Here is a 21,498-nt window from a genome sequence, read left to right on the forward strand (position 1 = left end):
GCCAGGGTGGGAGAAGAAAGCAGAAGCCAGATCCTTCCAGGCCTTGATGCAGAGACTGGATCGAGAAGAAAGGGGCAAGAGTAGAATCAGGAAGGTGGAAATGGGGACAATACTATAATGCACACTGTCCTTGTGGGAATTTTTATGAGGCCTCATTGAAGCAGTAAAGTAAAATCCAGCTATGAAGTCTTCATTGTGCCAGGGATTCTGTTCCATTGTTTGCTGAATTATGACTCCAATATAAACGGTGATGCAAACTCAGGGGCAGCTGTGGTGTACGGAGTCAGAACAAAGACACACAATCACCTATCTTCTGACCTGGAATGCAAAGACCAGGTTAGCTGCAGTGTTTTTTCCAAGACTAAATGGTGATCCTGGCCTCTCTCTTTCACCATGTGATCATGAAAAATACTGAACGTTGATTGGGGGTTTCCTGAATATCCATCTAGAAGGCACAGAGAACACAGCTTTTCGAGACAGGATGGCCTGGGACTCAACTGCAGAGAGGCAGTGTGGGCTGGGCCCTCTCTCTCAAGGGTAAGGGAGTGCTTTATTCACCTCTGTAGCCCTGGGGCTCCTAGCACAGTGCCTGGTAAACAGTCCCAGCTAAATCACTTTTTTGTTGAATTTGGATTACACATGTAGATTAGATCCACGGTACTGAATTGATATAATGTTAACTCAAAGTAATCATCTGTGCATCTTTTGGTTCACCATCTAGGGTATGGATGACAATCATACTTCTCCCAATTCCATTACTTCTGTCTTTATATTTCCCGCCTTTGAGCACATCATTTCACTCCTAGAACTCCACTTTATGGATAAACATAGAAAAAGTGAGGAATTAAACTCAGACCAATTTTACTCCTTTTTAGCAAAAGTTCTCAAAAGTGTAATGGAGATTGCAGTTCATGTCATAAAAAGATCTTAGGGCCGGGCGCTGTGGCTCACGCCTGTAATCCTAGCTCTTGGGAGGCCGAGGCAGGCGGATTGCTCAAGGTCAGGAGTTCAAAACCAGCCTGAGCAAGAGCGAGACCCCGTCTCTACTATAAATAGAAAGAAATTAATTGGCCAACTGATATATATATAAAAAATTAGCCGGGCATGGTGGCGCATGCCTGTAGTCCCAGCTACCCGGGAGGCTGAGGCAGAAGGATCACTGGAGCCCAGGAGTTTGAGGTTGCTGTGAGCTAGGCTGACACCACGGCACTCACTCTAGCCTGGACAACAAAGCGAGACTCTGTCTCAAAAAAAAAAAAAAAAAAAAGATCTTAGGTTAGGATAAGTCAACTTTTTCCAGGGCTTTCTATGTGTATGTTAATTCCAAACAACCCCGAGAAGTGGCTAGTATTACCCCCATTATAAAGGTGGGGAAATCATAGAGAGGTATAGAAATTTGGCCAAAGTCACAAGCCAGTAAGAAGGGGAGCCGGAATTCAGATCGGGTTGTCTGATTCTACAGTGCTATTGCTATTAATACTCATCTTGCCACAATTTGGGGCTTTCATTTGTCCTTGCTTCCTTCCTTGTCCCGGAAATATTTAGGTGTGCTGAGAAACAGTGGGAGCTCTGTCAATAAAACCTCTCTCCCTATTTTCAATGACCAAAGCTGGAAAGTTTAATGTGGCGCCAGGCCACTTGCTTCGTGGAAGCAGGGGGAACTCTGCGACTCCCAACCCAGCTGCGCTAATCCCGCGTGCTCCGCAGCGAGTGGCGTTTGGGTCACCGCCCATCTGGGATGGTCGCAGCCCAGGGAAGCTCGACCCGGACTGCAGTCAGGGAAAGACAGCGAAGAAAGGGCCATGGATTCTTGCAGCCGAAATGTCATCTGCTTGGGGAAAGCCACCCCGATGGGGGCGGAGGTGGGTAGAAAATGCAGCAACTTAAGAAGTTCGGGGCGAAGGCTGGCTAGACTGAGCAACCTCTTAAAGCTGAAGAGGGGAGGTAATGTACCCTCAGATGAAATCTGAAAGACTAACCCCCGAGAGCTCGGGGACCCAGCCAGAGGGAGCGCTGTGCACCTGGCAACGTTAACAGGGACAAAAGGGAATCCCGTCGTGCCGACCACGTTCCAGGAGGTGCCCGCTGTTCAGACCCCGCGGTAGCCGGGGTGTCGCCGGAGCGGCAGCCTCTGCCCTTGGTTTCCCCTTCTGAGAATCTGGGCGCGGGCAGGCTGCACCCAGGCGGGTGACACCATTCCCCGTGGGGAGGCGGGGATTCGAAAGAGAGGGAGGCCTGAGAAACCAAACGCTTCGCACAGGCCCAGGCCAGCGCCGCGGGGCCTTGGGAGGAAAGCCCGTGTGGCCCTGGCAGCGAGCCGGCCGGTCCCTAGAAGCCCCCGCGGAGCTGGGAGCTGCCGCCGGCCCGCGGTGCAGCGCTCTGCTCCGCTGGGCCGCCCGCTCGGCGCGCGGGGCGGGGCCGGGGGCGGGGCCGCGTCCGGGGGCGGGGCCGGGCGGCGCGCGGGCGGCGCGGAGGGAGGGAGGCGCGCTGAGGGAAGCGGCCCGCGGCGGAGGGAGGGGAGGCCGAGTCCTGGAAGCGGAGCTCCGCGCTGGGACTGGTTCCTTCGCAGCCATTTTCTGTCCAACCAAACAGCCGATTGGAGACGGGAGCCAACCAGGGCTGCATTGGAGGTTTGTGTCTCGCTTCGGCCAATGATCGCTCCTAAACCGACTCCACTTTAGCTCGAATGAAATGTCCGTCTCCTCCCGGCGCCGTCCCCGCCGCCAACGCCGCCGCGGCCGGGGGCACTCGCCTCCCTCCCGCCCGCCCGCCCTCTCGCCCGGGCCGGGGCCGCGGCCGGCGCCCGCGAGGCCGCTCCTGCTGCGGGCCGGGCCGGGCCGGGCAGCGGGCGCGGGGCCGCGGCGCGGCTCTTTGTGCGCCGGGCCGAGGAGCGGCGGGACGCGGGCCAGGCCGCCTCCCGCCCGCCGCCGCCGTTGAGCTCCGGGCCCGCGGACGAGGAGGGGCTGCGGGCACGGTCGGAGCCCCCTCTCGGCGGCACCCGGGCCGGCTCCATTTTGTGCGGGGAGCCGGCCGCGGGGCGGGGGACGCGGGCCGGGCCTCTGGCCCCCGGCCCCGGCCGTGTGCCCTCGGCCTCGGCCGCCGCGCGGTCCCGGGGTGCCCCCTCCCGCGGGGCCGTGCCGGGCCCGGCCGCTTTGTCTGCCCGCGCACCCCGGGCGGGAGGCGGGCGTTGGACGCGGGGCCGCGGTCGGCCCGCCGAGCCGGGGGATGCGCGCCAGGGGCGTCCGCCCCGCACTCGGGGCACTGACAGGTCGGCCGGACGCGGCCGTGGGGCCGGGGCCACCCGGGCACCTGCGTGGGGAGGAAGCGAGGTCCCGGGGAGGAAGGAATGGCTCGGTTTCCCCGCAGCCCGGTTTACGCGTAAAGAATGCAGCCATCTGGCGGCTTGCGGTCCCCGGACTTGCCCCGAAGGTGTGGGAAGGAAGCCTTTCGGATTGGACTGAGGTTTTAATCATCGGTGGTGGGAGGCGGGAGGATATGCAGGGCCTTAGGAACGGTAGTCTCCGAGAACAAAGAATTATAGAGCACCCACAAATCGTAATCTCGCCCAGAGTGCTCTAACAAGGTAATTTAAACAAGGTTAGGTGGCATGCGACCTTTTAAAAAAATGGCATCCCACTAATCCGCATGGACTCCGTAGTTCCGTGGTTCATGCCACAAATCACTGGGGTGGCTTGGGCTCTCCTAGTATGGAAACTAAGCAACATAAAGTCATGAGGTGCACTGATCAATGTCAGTGGCATTAACACATAGGGATTTTATTTGTAAAGTATTGAAAGTTTAACCAAAATTCCTTAAAAGGCAATTATTCCTTCCCTGCACTGCTCTTGTAGCTTAAATTAAGAATTGCTGTACATTGATGCAAAACTCTGGTTGTTGATGCCAAAGAATGGAGAGTGGAGGAAGGGACTACTGCTTTTCTTGGATACAAATTTGCATTTCTTCAAACATTAAACAGATGTATGCATTCCCTTGAGCTTTTACATATATCATAACCTGCCCGTAAGAAAATATATGCCATATGAGGAGATAGTGTATTTCTTTAATGTACTGAATCTAAATATATACCGAATCAACTATTTGGGTGACTGAATGTGGTGTGGTGTGATTCCTCTGCACCCCCTTCCAAGTGAAATACATAAATATATATAGCTTCTATATTTTAAGTGTTCTGAGGGCTTTTTTTTCCCTAAAGACACCCTCAAAAAAATAACATTTCTAGCTATAAGGAAGGACTTTTCTGGGCAATTTTGGAGTTAGAGGACACTATTTAAAAAGGAATTAGAAATTACTTTTAATATTGTAGCAGATGTCAAGCAGTCTTTGCTGCCTGGACCTTTTTAATAGCGTTTTAAAAATTCAATTCAGTGGCTACAATTTTTTCTGCTACTTACTGGATTTCATGCTTGAATGCATATCAGTATTTCTTCTCCCTTTAAAATTAATACTGAAAGGATGTGTTTTTGTTTTGTCCTTTCCTCCTCAACCCCCCATTTAATTGTTTCATTTGAAAAAAGGAAAAGAGCAAATGAGAAATGAAGGTTGTAACATTGCAATTGATACTAATTTATTCAGCTATTTATGCCTTACAGTGAGACTGAAGTGCTATTCAGATGTGATTTTAGTCCAAAACGGTGGTGCTTCAAAATTAAAAATAAGAGTCTTGATTGTGTTGGGGGTTTTTAAATGTTTTCTGGGCAGACTCTTATCTTCTTTCCAGTATAATCTGAGATACTTAATTTAAAAGCATTATATTGTGAGATAAATATTTCCCCCTTTTGAGCTATAGAGTGCCTAAATCTCACTCTGAAACAGTAAGAAAAGCATTGCCAAAGCAGTTGATAGTGGTGTGTTAATACTTTAAGTAATTTAGATGTGTAATTGTCAGTCTCTTGCATATTACATTCTTTGGCCCCTCTTTGGATTTGGTATATTGTGAGAAATATTTAGTCATGTTTACATGACTAAACTCAGGGTTATGTTGGAAAAGCAATTGCCCCTTCCTTCTATGGAATTACCTTTTTTTGTACATTGCCCAAATTAAATCTTCCAATTCAACAAACATTTTTTGGGTGTCTGCTTTTTATATCATTTTATACCATGCATCCATTAATTAAGAATAGTAGACCGAATTATACATGCCCCCTTTAATTTTACTAGAAAGAAAGCCTATAGGCTATATATATTTACTACTAATAGATGTTTATCTTTTAGGTTGAAATTGAGCAAAGATTGGACACCTTATTAGACAGGTGTTCTTGAGCACCACTGACAACACGGTTCTGACAGTATTTCATGACAGTAAGTGTGTTTTACCATTTTGATTGTTAATTAGATTTAAACTGTAATTGGCTGGACACAAGATTATAACTGATTTATACTAGAGATGCCTGATAAAACCGAATGCCTTTCAAGTCTAGACAGGTAGTTACTCTGCTCGTTCCTCTTACTTCCTTATTGTCATTTATGTGTATATATTAAATGTTTCCCATGGGCCCCCAGGTGCTGTTGAGACTACAGAGTAGAAAGCTTGTCCCAGCTGTTAAGGGGCTGTCTGTGTAGCTGGTAGGGCTTAAGTTGAATTGAATACTCAGAGGATGGTTAGGTGCCAAATGGAAAATGCTGACTCTAAGTGCAGTAGAGGTGGAAAAAAGAGAGGTGTGAGCCTGGGTAGTAGGGAATGTCGTGGAGGGAGCCTGTAGGCTTCAAACTGAGCCTTAAAGTACAGGTGGGATTTGGATAATTTGAGGGTGTCACCAAAAGCAAAAGCCTGGAGGCAGGAATGAATAACTTATATTGAGGGGCGGGGGAGTAGTGGTGAATGGTTCAAGTGGAGATGTCACAGGATAATGTAATAAAGGAGATAACACTTGGCCCATCTGGATAGTTAGTTGTGGATCTGCTACTACTATGTATCTGTGACCTTGGGCATCACAACTGCTTTGAGCTGTGTTTGCTTCACTCCTAAAATGAAAGAACTACATCTGGTGATCTCTATATAAGGCACATTATAGTGCTAAGATTTTTATTATCCCGGAAGATAGAGAAGAGTAAGAAACAAGTTGAATTAGGATAAGTGGGGATCTGGTCACCCTAAAGCCATGAAAATGAGGTCTGGATTTGATATAGGAGGCCTTTAGGAACCTTTAGGAATAGGTTCAAGAGCTATAGAAACAGTGTTGTAGTGAGATTAGTCTTAAAACAATATGTTAAGATAGGTTGGTTATGTAGTAATCCAGTGGAAATAAGAATGGGAGGGCATATCCAGGAGACATTTTAAAGGAGATAATAGATGAGGTGGAGCTTGTAGGAGATGGAAGAACCTAAGATGATGTGGGTATATTTAGCCTGGCAGAGTGGAAGGGTATTATTCTTAATAGAATAGAATTGCAGTAGTTAAAAAGGAAGGTAAGTTTCATTTCCTAATATCTTAAATTTGCAGTGATGGGATGTTAGACATGTTCTACAGGCATGAGTTGCTTGAGTGGCAGGTAGGATATTGGTTGTAGATTGGGATTTAGCGTAGAAGTGACATTTAGTGAGTTCATTAAGAGAGTAAGGGAAGAAAGATAACGATAACCTTGGATAAAACTAATAATTGGGGAGAGGAATAAACCATGAAAGAATATTGCTGTGGTTATCAACAGAGGAGAGAATTCCAAGCATAAATGTGGGGCCACAAGTAGCCAGCACTGCAGAGAACAGTCAAGTAGGATGAAGATAAGATCAGTGGCAGCTTTTATTTATTTATTTATTTTGAAACAGAGTGTCGCTCTGTTGCCCTGGGTAGAGTGTAATGTGTGATCATAGCTCACTACAACCTTGAACTCCTGGGCTGAAGCGATCCTCCTGCCTTGGCCTCCTGAGTAGCTAGGACTGCAGGTGTGCACAACCCGCCCAGCTAATTTTTTCTACTTTTGGTAGAGATAGGGTCTCGCTCTCATTCAGGCTGGTCTCCAACTCTTGACCTCAAGCAATCCTCCCTCATTGGCCTCCCAGAGTGCTAGGATTACAGGTATAAGCCAGGTGGCACCTTTTAGGAGTGGTTTGACTACTGTGTTGGGGTTAAAAAGCTGTGCATTGTCGGGGGCATGGACATGCTTGAAGCTCTGACTCGGGGGAGGGAAGGCAATAACAATGTATGTAACCTTAACATTTGTACCCCCTTATTATGCTGAAATTAAAAAACAAAAAAACTTAATAACAACAACAACAAAAAAGCACATGTCAGGGAGTTTAAATAGGAATGAAGAGGTGTATATATAGTGACTGTCAGGGTAAGAATGATAGCTAGATAAGGTGTGGAACAGAATTAAGTTTTTATATATCTACATGTATACCTGTGAGTTTAATGAGGGAGACTAAGCATATTTAAGGAAGAGTGAAGAGGCTGGAAAGGAGGAGTGAAGATAAATTAGGGATGAGGAATCCTTGTCTTATTTCTTATCCTCAAAGAGGTAAAAGAAATGGGATCCAGAGAACAAGTGAAAGGATAAGTTATGGGAGTGAAAACTCTATCTGGAAAGAATGAAGAGAACTGTATTTGAAGGGAAATAATAATACTAGGTTCCATTTACTGAGTTCTATGTATTGTGCACTTTGCTAGGTGCTTTTTATATAATAACTTCTGAGAGCATCCCCATTTTAAAAATGGAGAAAAGAGGATGGTAAGTAACTTGTTCAAAGACATAGTAAGTGGCGAGCCAAGCTTAAAACTCAGGCAGTCTTTCCTAAGAGCCTGTGCTACTAACCACTGTCCAGTGTGTTTCTTAACAGTTTCACAAATTCTGTCCTTGTTTGAGGAGCTCCTTTAAGTGTTTTCAATATATAATCAATAGACTTAGAATTGAAGGGGGACAAATTACAGATTTAGGCTTAAAGACTGTATGAAAAACTACCGGGAATGAAACTTGTAAACTGGCATAGTACTTGGCTTCTGAGGCTCTAGATTTCAGTCCCGTTTACTGTGTCACCTTGGGCAAATCATTAGCCTCAGCCACCTCAATTTTCTCACCTGCTTCACAGGGTTTTGAACATTGCATGAGACATTTAGAAAGTGTTCAATAAATGTAAACATATTAAAAAGGGCACTATTTACTGTATTTGTGCAACAGATTATTAGCATAATTTAAATACTGCTACATTAAAAATAGAATAAAAATTTATCAGCTTAGCCAGCTGACCACTTATTCATATAATATTTTAGAGAACAATACTATCAGTTCAACTAAATAATTAGAATAATTATTAAAATTAATTTAATGGGATTTAACTACTCTTTGTCCATATTTGTCAATTCCCTTAGATCTAATGGTTCATCATTTTACCCATTCTCTTGTCATTATCCTATGTGCTTTTCCTTCTTTGTTGCCTAGATGAAATGCGGCACTTTAGCTTTTCTGTTGTCATACAGGCCTATAAGTGCCACACCTGGACATGTGGATGCCACTGTAAATGCATGGTCATCAACTTCAGCTAGGCTCTGTGGTGCCCAGCGTACATCTTCCTTTCCTCTCCAATGCTCTGGGAATCCCAGCATTATCCTTGGTCCTTCCTCTTGTCTGTTTAGTCACTCACTAGGTCCCAATGATTTTCCCTGTGAGAAAGCTCTCTAGTTGCTATGTTTCTCTGGATCTCCAGTGCCGTCATCCTGGACCCAATGCTGGGGTGATCATTATCTTGCCTGAATTCCTGCCCTAACTGTAGCATTATAATCTTCTCTAGTTTTCTGCCCTGTTCCTACTCCCCTCCAGCTCATTTTCTGTACTGAACTGTAGCCAGACTGATCTTTTAAAAAAAGATCTTCTGCTTAAAGCTCCTCTTTGATTTTCGCTTATCCACAAGGCACTGCTTGATCTAGCTCCTACTTGGCTCGTTCCAATCCACCAGTACTGTATTTCTTGTTTTTCTCTGCCTGGAACATTATTTTCCCAACTTTCTTTGCCTGACTGATTTCTGTTAATCTTCCAGTCTTAGTTTAAATGTCATTTCCTAAGATAGCCTTTCTTGGCCCCTCAGACTAGTGAGGTCCCTTTTGGAATAAGCTCACATAGCATGTAACAAAACATCTTTATTTATCTTAGTATTTGGCACTAGCAATTAGTTAATTATCTGTAATTATTGAATAGCTATATATAACATTTAATCAGTGCTCCCATTGTCCTTTGCTATCTTTATATGGATTATCTCCTAACCTGTACAGGAGCCCTGTGAGAGATTAAGTCCTGTTCTCATCCAGCTTGCTCAAGGTCTCACAGTCAGTAAGTAGCAGGGAATTCAAACTAGGGGATTCGATTCCAGAGCCTGTGCCCTGGAAGAACTAATAGGCTATGCTCTTTGCCCCCTCAGCCACCGCCTTAGGTTACATAACATTTGTCTTCTCTGCAAGCTGAGGACACAGACCTTGTGTGTGTTGTTGACAGCTGTGTGACCAGCACATAGCATGGCCATGATAAATATTAAGTACTCAGCCAGTAAATATTTGTTGGCTGCCTTACTTATGATCTACAATCTGTTTTATAAATTTTTTGTAGGAGGTTTTAGACCTACGGTATAACTAGCAAGTTTTTTTCCCATCATTCCTTATATATAGGATAATGGCTAGCATATTCTAAGCATCAAAGATTAAGCTTATTTATTGAATGAAAGATTCCAAGTGCCATGGAGCTTCAAAGAAGGGAACATTAGTTTTTGGATTGCAGAATGGGATAAATAAGAAAGATTCCAGAAGGAATCTGGGATTAAAGTCTAGGGTAGGATTTTTTTGTTTGTTTGTTTTTTGACTCTGTCGCCCCCGCTAGAGTGCTAGCGACATCATCATGGCTCACTGCAACCTCAAACTCCTGGGCTCAGGTGATCCTCTTGCCTCAGCCTCCCAAGTAGCTGGGACTACAGACTCCTACCATGATGCCCAACTAATTTTTTTCTATTTTTAGTAGAGATGAGGGGTCTCGCTCTTGATTAGGGTAGTCTCAAACTCCTGACTTTGAGCGATCCTCCCCCCTTGTCAGCCTCCCAGAGTCCTAGGATTACAGGCGTGAGCCACCACCTGGCCTACGGTGGGATTTTAATGATAGAAAGATGAGAGGAAGACAGAAGGTGTAAAATGACAAGAGCTAAAATTTAAGGAACAGAGACACATACAGTTAAGCAGATGATGTGCGGGTTCTCGTCAAAGGAGAGAGGATGCGATCGAATGTCTATGGGGTACGCTAAGTGCCAAGCTCTGCTCTTAGCAGCTTTCTAGTCTTTATTTAATTCTGACAACTCTATGAAATACTTCTTACCTTCATTTTTAGAAGACTGAGGTTTAGAGAAGCTAATGCTATTAGTGCAAATGATAATCCTGCTGCTAATTCCAGTGCATGACAAGAGAATATGATTTAAACTTTTTGCCTTTAATACTTTTTTTGTGTTATATTTAGAAATTAATTCATCTCCCAGACCCACCTTGGTATTTGAACAGTGTCCTACTCATCAGCTAATTTGAAAAAAGACTTATGGTATCCTGTGAACATTTCATTTAGAAAAGAATTTCTATTATTGCCTCCCCTCTCAACCCCCTAGAAAGCTTTGTTTTCATTTGTAGGTTTGTAAACAACCACCTTGGTCCTTCTCCTGCACCTTGATCTTCACCATAGGTCATTGTAAAAACTAGTCAACTCACAACTATCCTAATTGATCATTCTTTCATGGCTAATAAATCCATCGTTATATCCATTAAAGGCTGATCTCCTAGTATCTTCTTGTTAGCATTTTAAGATCAAGATATGAATAGCATTTTATATTTGGGCAGTGTTTCACGTTCATTTACATTAGTTTAAGATGTGGAGGGTAGTATTGATATTTCCGTTTTACTCAGTACATTTAACTTGCAGGGATGCATGTTTTCAGGGGATTAATAGGAGAGTCAGAATCAGGTTACTGACTTTGTCATTTACTGCTTACAGGCTCCTTAAACATATTAGTAGGTATCCTGTGCTTTGATTATTAAAGGTATATGAATTCTGTTTTCTACCCCTTAAAACAACTACAAATTATGGAAATGTATCTATATCTACAATTAAATTAGACATAATAGTCAACAGATGCATGAAAGAAATGCCATGTTATTAAAGACGTGGAAACTAGCCCAGTATTTTAATATGAGATAAAAATCCAACAGAGATGGAGGAGAAGACATGTTATACAAGGACTAAAATTTTGCAATTAATAACATTAAGTTTGTGCTGGGTCCTGGGCCTTAATAAAGGATTAAGTGTCTCTTTGTTCCACCTGAAAGTATGTATGAATTATACTTAATTTTTACTGCACTTTTTATTGAGATAATACATTTTAAATTTTTTACTCACAGATAGCCAGTCCCCTATTGTTTTGAATAGTATTAATAGTATTTGCAAAGCAGGTCTTCCTGGATCTGCCATATTGGTGAAATTGAATGGAGCCAGTTCAGGGCTTATGAGCTACTTTTTTCTTGATTTTCCCTCAGAATTATTTTAGCTCTAAGCAAAATTAATTAGGCAGACTTCTTTGAAAATAGTCACTTTAACTCTCTTATCTATGGTTATAATTTTCCTATCTTTATATGCAGATCTCTAATCTTCCTGACCCCTTTTTTTTTCTTTAAAGAATCTAAAATTTTGGGGGGGTAAGGGCAAGAGAAAAATTAGCCTTTGACTAGAATCAGAGGAAATGGACCCATTAAAAACATGGGTGTACTTTTGGGTTGCATGGGTATGGAATTGTGCAGGAGATCTACATGTTTCCTATACCAAGTGACAGTTTGAACAGAGACATCATCTATTTTGGAATTTCTGTAGGATAGCAGAGGAATTTTGAAGCAGGAGCAAAAGAGTTTGCATAGGAAAATCAGGCTTTAGCAGGAGAGCTGAAAGTGATGGTATAAGTGATTTCCATTTGACTACTAAGCTGATTTTTTTTTAGAGACAGGGTCTCACTATGTTGCCTAGGCTGGTCTTAAACTCCTGAGCTCAAGCCATTCTCCTGCCTCAGCCTCCCTAGTAGCTGAGATTACAGGCACATGCCACTGCACCTGACTTTACTAAGCTGATTTTGGCTTTTATTGTCATTCTTTGGATAAATTAGGTTGTAAGTCAAGGTTGCTTGTATGTACTATATTTGGAGATGATGCAGTCGAAAAGAAAGGCATATGTTTTAGTTTCATTTCCTTATTTTGTTTCCCTGTTGGTCTTATGCTTTTCACTTATGGAAGATGGATAGGAAAATCTTGAATAGTTGGCAAATTATGGAAAAGTTTCCAAATCAAGAAATATAAATGTTTTCTTTTAGTAAGCTAAAGCTATGAAAAATGTAATTGACTCACCCTGTGACAGTTTGTGAGCATTGCATCTATTCTGTTAGTACAACTTTTATTGAAGAGTACTGAAAAGCTGTTTTTCCTCATAGATGGATGGTGACAGTTCTACAACAGATGCTTCTCAACTAGGAATCTCTGCAGACTATATTGGAGGAAGTCATTATGTTATACAGCCTCATGATGGTAAGAAAGCCACAATTAGAACCAAATTCACAAGTAGAAACAAGTTAGAAAGTGGAAACGTTATTAATATAATGTTCTAGGTTACTTTTGTCTTTATAGGAAAATTAGCAGCAATCTTGTGTCTAAAAAGGCATTCCATGTTATTTTTATTAGAAATAGTATTTAAAAGAGTGATGAATCCTATAAAAGAACTTTGTTATAAAAATATGCTTTTTTAAAAAACTTGTATAGTTTCTTTTAAAATTTGTTACTAATTTCCTATGTAAGTACTAAATATGAGAAATTCTTAATCAGTTGAAATAGTAAATGAAATAGTTCTTTAGAGGGTGAGTTAAATAGCTAGCTATTATATTTCTCATACTTATATACAGATTTAATTTTGTTTTTCATTCAGTATTAACTTTGAACTATGTCAGGTATTAGACTGGCAGTATTACGTTAGCCTATCAAAAATAATTTTGTGGCATTTTGATTTGTAAAATTATAAAACAATTTCAGATATATTTTTTAGAAGGCACCCATGGGGGATGGGGGGATTGGTTATTTCATCCTAAAAATCATATTCAAGTAAATTAGTTTCGATAACATCATTTTAAATACATAAAAATGCAAATTGAATTAAGTGACTTGCTTATATATTTAGTACATATAAAGAGTGGAAACTTTACAAGATACTGCATTTGGTCATAAAAGGATGTTACTAGTACTTTGAAAGCTTCAGTTATATCTAAATCTATATAATTTGAAAATTCACTTTTTATAAGAATAGTTGGATCTCTACTGTAGCTTTGTTGAAAAACTAGTTACTACATTAGTAATCCAACTGGGTCAGTAATATTCAATTCTACCTTTTCTATTCTATATAGAATTTTATATAAACTAGTTTATATAAATCTTAAAGTTTTCTATTTTTACATAAACAAGTTTATATAAACTTGGCTTTGGCTAAACATATAACCTCTCAATCCAGCAATATTTAAAGAGGCATAGGTTACCATCTGAAAGTAAGTTTTATATAGCTAAGTCATGCAGTAAATACTTGTGGACACCTGCTCTGTGGAAGGTGCTATATCTATTCCTAGGAAACACAAAGCTGATCCCTGGCAATAAGGAGCAAAAATCTAATAGGGGAAATGAGAATTTAAAAGAGTTATAAGGTGTGTCAGAGCCAAGGCACAGAGAAGCACTTGTAGTATTTGATGAAAGGAAAGATCACTTTTGAAGGTACTCTGGAGATCTTATTTGGAGAATGGGTAGGTAGGATTTTAGAAGGCATAGTTGAAGATAAAAGAATTCTAAGCAGTGGGTTTGAAATTAATAAGTTCAGTTCTGTCCCTGTGAAAATTGTGAAAATAATTTTTATCCTAATCTCTAAAAAGGATTAGGAAGGGAACCAGAATGGTTGTTATTCTAGGTAGTTTTGGGTAGTCTTTTTCTATCTTAAAATAAAAATTACAAGAATGTTTAAACCTAAATATTTTTATTTCTTTAGATACTGAGGACAGCATGAATGATCATGAAGACACAAATGGTTCAAAAGAAAGTTTTAGAGAACAAGATATATATCTTCCAATTGCAAATGTGGCTAGGATAATGAAAAATGCCATACCTCAAACGGGAAAGGTAACGTAGAGGAGAAATTTAACTAGATTTTTTGGGGAAACTGTAAAACCGTGAATATACAATTCAAGAATATAATTAGTATTGATTCCATCATTCAGCCTTTCAGCAAATCAAATATTTCTTTCATTTCTACATATTCAGTGACTGAACAGTGTTTCATTTTCAGTTCTTAGTCTCCAAATGGTCCCCATTCCCCACTTATCAGAAGCAGATAAAATAGAATCAAGAATCCTTTTTAAAGTAGGTACATCGTCAGACCTATCAGGTTTGGGCATAGGAAGTTACAATTTCTATAATGTTGCAGGAAATTTAGGTCTTATTGGACTGATAAAGATGTGGTAAGGATTTTCTCAAAAAAAATCCTGCTATTTAGAAATAGCTATTTTTACATAATTGTAGATATTAACATTTCAACTGGTCTGGTTTTTTAAGTGGTTTGTCTTAGAACAACTTTTAAAAACTCATTGTCGGCCGGGCGCTGTGGCTCACGCCTGTAATCCTAGCTCTTGGGAGGCCGAGGCGGGCGGATTGCTCAAGGTCAGGAGTTCAAAACCAGCCTGAGCAAGAGCGAGACCCCATCTCTACTATAAATAGAAAGAAATTAATTGGCCAACTGATATATATATAAAAAATTAGCCGGGCATGGTGGCGCATGCCTGTAGTCCAGCTACTCGGGAGGCTGAGGCAGAAGGATCACTCAAGCCCAGGAGTTTGAGGTTGCTGTGAGCTAGGCTGACGCCACGGCACTCACTCTAGCCTGGACAACAAAGTGAGACTCTGTCTCAAAAAAAAAAAAAAAAAAAAAAACTCATTGTCACTACTCTATCACTTGGTCTGAAAAGTCACACTTTTTATATCATGTTATATTGCATAGTAACCTTTCTGTTATTTTAGTATAGCTTATAAAAATACTCATGAAAAGGCTTACCAATAAAGGTACTATTAAAATAATCATTAAGCCTGAAGTTCTAATATGAGAAGTCCTCCTTATGTTTTAAGGGAACAAAAGTGTAGCTGCTGATTATTGCTTCCCACAGGCTAAGGCCTACACTGTGCAGTTCTGTAGCCACTAGCCATGTGCTGTGGAATACTTGACATGTGGCCAGTGTGAATTGAGATGTGTTGTAAATACAAAGCACACCAGATTTTGAAGGTTTAGTATGAAGAAAAGAATTAAAGTACTTCATTTTAAAATTGATTCTGTGTTTAAATGATAATAATTTGGATATATTGGGTTAAGTAGAATATATTAGTAAAATGAATTTGACTTCTTTTTTCTCACATGGCTACTAGAAAATCTAAAATTATATACATGGCTCACATTATATTCTCTTGCATGACTGCATTTATGCAACTCTTATTTACTTTCTACAGTATGTAAATTAGGCATGGAGGTGAAAGACAATGTGTTGTAGCAAGGATTTTGAGTGGCGTTCCTGCTATAAGTATCTCTGGAATTGCATCAGTCCATTAGAGTTTGAATTTTAGACCCCAGACCCTTAAGGGAAGAAATTTTTTTAAATATAATCCAGGTGGCAGGTACATGCTTCTTTAGGCAGGCTTTTTAGTAAACTCAAAACCTGTACCTGACACTGTGTATCCTCAATAATAAAAAGTCAAAAATCCCATATGTCATTATTTCAGTCTTTTTCTAAGCCTTATGTGAATTTAGTTTTTTGAGTTTTTATTTATTTTTTTGTTTTGTTTTTTATTTTCCGGTGTTCTTATTCACGAAATGCTAGAGTAGAGAAGTGGTACCTACAACTGTAGCCCACGGTATATAGACAATGGGATTGATTTTCCAGAGGCACTGGTTAGTAAGAGTTTACATTTTGTTTGGGATGGTAGGAACATTCAGTGATTGCTCTTTTGTATCTAAGTAATATTCATTTTCTGTGAATAGTTGTCAAAGCTTCTCTCTCATGTATTCAGGTTTTTATTATTACTCTGAGGGTTGGAATTTTGATAGAAAACATTGTGTAATGTTATTAGCATGTATTTCAGAGATTAAAAATTAAGTCATAAACTGAACGTGTTCTTCTGAATAGCATTTTATTTTTGCAGGTTGTTAGGAAGGTGATAGTTCTATTCCCTGCAAATTTACCTAGGGTTTTTCTCTTCAGATTGCAAAAGATGCCAAAGAATGTGTTCAAGAATGTGTAAGTGAGTTCATCAGCTTTATAACATCTGAAGCCAGTGAAAGATGCCATCAAGAGAAACGGAAAACAATCAATGGAGAGGATATTCTCTTTGCCATGTCTACCTTAGGCTTCGACAGTTATGTGGAACCTCTGAAATTATACCTTCAGAAATTCAGAGAGGTAAATAAAATGTCTCCCATTATGCTTTTAAGAACATAAGATACACTATTCATTGCAACTTTTAAAATATATTATTTGTTTAAAAAATTCATTTTGTATCAAATTATGTAATATTTAGAAGTATTTAATTACTTATATTACAGTACTTATGTAGTAAGTCCTTTCTTCCTTTGTTTATTACTAACTACAGCACAGTTATGTAAGGGTTAAGAGCATGAACTCTGGATTCCGACTCTCTGGAGGTGGAATCCCAGTTCCACTACATGCAAAGTCTGTGACCTTGTGCAGATTATTTAAGTACATTAGGACTTGGGTTTCTTCATCTGTAAAGTGAGGCTAATAGTACCTATGTCACAGAATTGAGAGGACTTAAGTAAATAATGTTAAATGCTCATTAATGTTACTTATTGCTATTATTGTTGTTAATTTAAAAGAGGTAGCATCGCTAAGCTTGGGGCCTTTGAGATAATAAAAAGAAGTTGTAACCATATTACTTTCTTATTATTGATTGAATTCTACTTCCTATTACGTTTATCTTTGCCTGTAGGTATGAATTTTATGAAAATGAGTTGAGTTCAGCATATATGTTTCCATACTCCAGCTTGGGTGTCAGATTACATTGCTTTCAAAATATATTCTTAATAGCTTCATTGTTAGAATCCCATTAAATTAGTGATATCTGCATGAAATAATTGAAGTAGGAAGAGAGTATGTAAACTCTTCACATTTCTAAATCTGTAGTAGTATCATAGAACCTTAAAGTGGGTGGAACCTTAGAGGTAGTTGGTCCAAATTGTAATTTTAATTTAGGAATTTTTAACTCTCAACTTGCTGCTGTAGTACTGCCCTGTTGCCTGAGAGCCAATGTATATACTTAGTGATAACTTGAGTAATTTGTAGTAAATTTATAAGCTGAATATTTATGGTATTTTGCAGACTTCTTCATCTGTAAGTAGAGTTCTCTGATCCCTTTGATATGGTGTGGAATTAGAAAAATTATTTTTATCCATAAATACTTTAGGTTTTCTAGGTCATTACTAACACTCTTTTAATGATTACTACTATACAAATTTAGCATTTGGAAGGCCTCTTCATATGTAATTAACCAGAAGTGTTAATAAATACTTTGCTCAGTGTTTATAATAATAGAAGCTCCTAATTTTAGGCAATAAGTAAGCATTCTCATTTGGAAGACAATTTCATTTGAATACCAGTGACTTTCAGGGGTTTTGTTTTCCTTCCCCAGGCTATGAAAGGGGAAAAGGGGGTTGGTGGAGCAGTCACAGCTACAGATGGACTAAGTGAAGAGCTCACAGAGGAGGCATTTAGTAAGTGGTGTTATGGTACAAGTTGTATAGATTGTTAGCAATGATTCATGCTAAATATCTGTAGTGGTGTTTTTGGAATATCAGCGCTGAGTTATTTGACATAGCACTATTATTTCATTTTTATTTATGTATTTATTTTTAAGACAGTCTCACTCTGTCACCGTGGGTAGAGTGCAGTGGCGTGATCATACCTCACTACAATCTCAAACTTCTGGGCTCAAGTGATCCTCCCACCTCGGCCTCCCAGACTGTTGGGCTTATTGGTGTGAACACTGTGCCTGGCCTAACATAGCATTATTTTAAATAGTTCTTATTAGTTCACCCCTTATATTTAAAGTCAGTGAGTGATGAGTATAAAACATTTTAATTCTGCAGACATTACAACCTTTCATCGATAGTTCCAACTAATTTACATATAGTCCCTAACTTTTGGTGAAGATTCATGTGAGATAGGAATATTGAAGATTGTAGTTTGTAATATAAAATCTTGTGATTCAAATAAATTTGAACTCAAGGTTTCTTTTCCTGTAGATTTATACACATGAGCAATTAGCTAAAGTATACGTTAGAGATATGAAAATTCAAAAAATTAGAAAATTCAATAGAAAAAATGTGCTTTTTAGGGAAGTTTTTTAAAAATGGAAAATTGGGAGGGGTGTGATTTTCCCCAAGATTACATCATTGATAAGTGGCAGACTTATAATGAGACATTAATAGCACACCTTTAAGGTTTTGCCCAAGAAGGTAGATGTAGTTCTTTTCCTGCTTTTACATTTTTTTTTTTTGTCTTTTAGCTAACCAGTTACCAGCTGGCTTAATAACCACAGATGGTCAACAACAAAATGTTATGGTTTACACAACATCATATCAACAGGTACTGTACCTTCTTTGTATTTTAAACTATTTTAAAATTTGATTATATCCTTTGATTTTTGTCACAGGTAGTTAATTTCAACACATTATTATTAAGGATGTGATAGAATAAGATTATTAAAAATTGTTTTCTCAAAATATACAACTGTATATAGTATTCTCTTAATGGTTAAAAATATATACACACATTTGTATTTATATAGAAGACTTCTAGAAAGATAAAGAAATTTTTAAAGTAGCTCCCTTGAGTAGAGGGATTGGAGATATGGGTGGGAAGTAGCCTTATTTTTCACTGCTATTGTTTGTATTCACTGAATGTTTATAACCTACATATGTTGCTTTTAACCTATTTTTTTCTTTAATTCTGCTGAATTTAAATTTTCTAATCTTAGATTTCTGGTGTTCAACAAATTCAGTTTTCATGATCTGAAGAAATGGAATGGAGAGTGTGGAGAAGTGAGAGTCTGTATGATTCTGGAGCAGAGACATCAGAAGGAAATGACTGGTGAAAAGATGTCTCTTTGTACATTAATAGCTGTAATGTAGCTTCCTGATGCTTGACTAATTGAGGTGTTAATTCTGACTTGAGAATCTTTTTCATGAATGATTTTAAAGAAAAATTTGGATTTTAAAGGTATTAAAGTATTTTTGTTTTGTACGAGAGTTTGTTGCTCTGTATGACTCCTGTATGCATTGTATATTGCAATTTATTACTGTCAGAGATTTGTAGACAGTTTCTTATTTTCATATTGAATCATGTTACTTTTGTAATTCACGTAAGCAGCTGGGTTAATTCATGATGTTTGCCCTTTTAATAAAATATAAGGGTAGAGTTCATTTTGAATGCAAGTTGCCTTTATTATAAATTTGAGTTTGTCTTGGTTATATATCTTGCATGATAACCTAACTAGATTTTTAGCATTTGCCATATTTATTAAAAAAGATTTTTTTTTTGGTGAAACATCCATAGCTTAAGCAGCACCATTTTTTAAAAAATGTAATTGAATAAGTGTGAATGCAGAAGCAAATATTGTCTACCCTATTAAAGTTGGTGCCCATTTAACAGTGTTTACACTGTCCATTGTGCCTGTTAACGTAGTTTTAGTTATTGGAGCTTTTGTTAAGACTAGATAGATTTGGTTTTGAGTTACATTGTTATGAGTGTTGGAATTCATCTAAGTTTAATGTAGTCCCAGTGCTCTTGAAATGGTGCCCCTTTCATTTGGAATACGATTTTTTTCAAAGCATATCTTCAAGTATGATAGTATCCTCTTTCAGAAGAGGAATTTTAGTCTGATGGTAAATGTCTTTATTTTACCTTTTTAATTGAAATGTCAAGTTTCCTATTTTACTATGGAAACCAAGAAACGTCAGACATCATTGTGTGTCAGACCTTTGGCATGGGTGAGTGAATGAGATGCAGGCCAGAGTGAGTGCTTTGAATGGGGTGAAATAAAAGCCTCCGGCTCCTAGCTGTCTTGATCTTTGCAATAAACTAAACTTAGATAATGTACTTTGTATAATTTAGTAGTATGTACTTGGGTTGTTTCTTTTTTAAAGTGAAAATTTGTATTTTCTCGTCTATGCTTTTTTTTTTAAGTTTTAATATCAAAAATTGCTATTGTATAGTTTGCCTAAAAGGAAGTTTGAGTGAATGTCATATTTGAACGACACTCAAATTTGTAAGGTAGAAGCAATTTCCCAGATACAGGCTGAACAGAAACATTTAGTTTGCCAGAAGGAGCCTTTGGGGGCATATTTGGGCTAATCTAAGGTTAGTAACTCCCTCTCCTCCTATCCCTCATTTAAAAAATAATCTCTATTATAGAAAATTCAAATAGGAAAAAAAAGGGGGGAGAGTAGTTAAGCAAAATCAACAATCATCCTACTGTGTTGAAATAACTGTTAATATTTTGATATATATCATTTGTCCTTTTACTTTGCGAAATATGTATATTTTTATAAAAATGGGCTCATATTGTGCATACTGTTTTGTAACCTGCTTTTTTCACTTAACAATATATTTTGAACATCTTTCCCAGGTCATGCATAGTCTTTTGCATCATTCTTATTGGTTTGTTTTGTTGTATGACTGAATCATAATTTATTTAATCTTCTATTGGACATTTTGACTATTTACATCTTTTCAGTTATAAACAACACTTCACTGAATCTTGTGTACATCCATGACTGTTTTCTTAAATTCTTAGAAGAATTGCTATTTACCAGATATGCAAAATTTTAAGGCTTTTGATACTTACATATGGGTATATTTTGTGAAATGTCTTCCACTTGATCCAGGCAGTATGCCACTATATTACTGATAAAAGCACTTGGTCTTTGGTTACCAGATTCCTTCTCTAAAATTTGTTTAAAGATTTGGTTATGTTTAAGTAAAAAGATTAAGGAATTTGACAATTTTAAAATTTCTATCAGTGTATACCAAAACAAATTTCTAAACTTAATAATTTGCTAGTAGTACTAACTAAAACTTTATACTAAGTAACATCAGATCACCTTTGGGTTATATGGACTTCATACTCGGAGGGGAAAGAAAATTGACATTCTGCATGTGTCAGGGACACATTATGCATGTGAGAATTGGTGTTGGTGTCTCACTTGGCCCATGTTGCATTTAATTGAATGTCACATTTTCTGCCCTAGAACATCTTAAGTATGCAAGCTCCTATGTTAACCTAAAAATGTTTTTTATAATTGTATAAATATTGCTTTATGAATACCTAAGAGAGAAGTGGGTCTCAGTGAGTACTAAATCCTAGGTAGAAGAAGGGACTTTAGTAGTTTCTATCTATCT

The 21,498-nt window shown here is 39.1% G+C and overlaps 1 protein-coding gene across 5 annotated transcripts; it reads left to right on the forward strand.

Annotated features, from left to right (window-relative positions):
- Positions 1-1,769: 1,769 nt before the first annotated feature.
- Positions 1,770-19,527, forward strand: NFYB (nuclear transcription factor Y subunit beta). 5 transcript variants are annotated; one of them, XM_076007072.1, is made up of 8 exons: positions 1,770-1,862; positions 5,233-5,319; positions 12,445-12,538; positions 14,031-14,161; positions 16,285-16,482; positions 17,729-17,810; positions 18,605-18,684; positions 19,076-19,527. In XM_076007072.1, the coding sequence occupies exons 2-8, from the start codon at positions 5,314-5,316 to the stop codon at positions 19,106-19,108; spliced, it is 624 nt and encodes a 207-aa protein (XP_075863187.1). In that variant the 5' UTR covers positions 1,770-1,862; positions 5,233-5,313; the 3' UTR covers positions 19,109-19,527. The 5 variants fall into 5 exon arrangements, with proteins under 5 accessions (XP_075863187.1, XP_012628173.1, XP_012628177.1 ...); XM_012772719.3 differs by lacking the exon at positions 1,770-1,862 and adding an exon at positions 2,468-2,630; XM_012772723.3 differs by lacking the exon at positions 1,770-1,862 and adding an exon at positions 3,171-3,268.
- Positions 19,528-21,498: the final 1,971 nt, after the last annotated feature.

The sequence above is a fragment of the Microcebus murinus genome, chromosome 10 (assembly GCF_040939455.1).
Source record: "Microcebus murinus isolate Inina chromosome 10, M.murinus_Inina_mat1.0, whole genome shotgun sequence".
In the NCBI taxonomy this organism is placed as follows: domain Eukaryota; kingdom Metazoa; phylum Chordata; class Mammalia; order Primates; family Cheirogaleidae; genus Microcebus; species Microcebus murinus.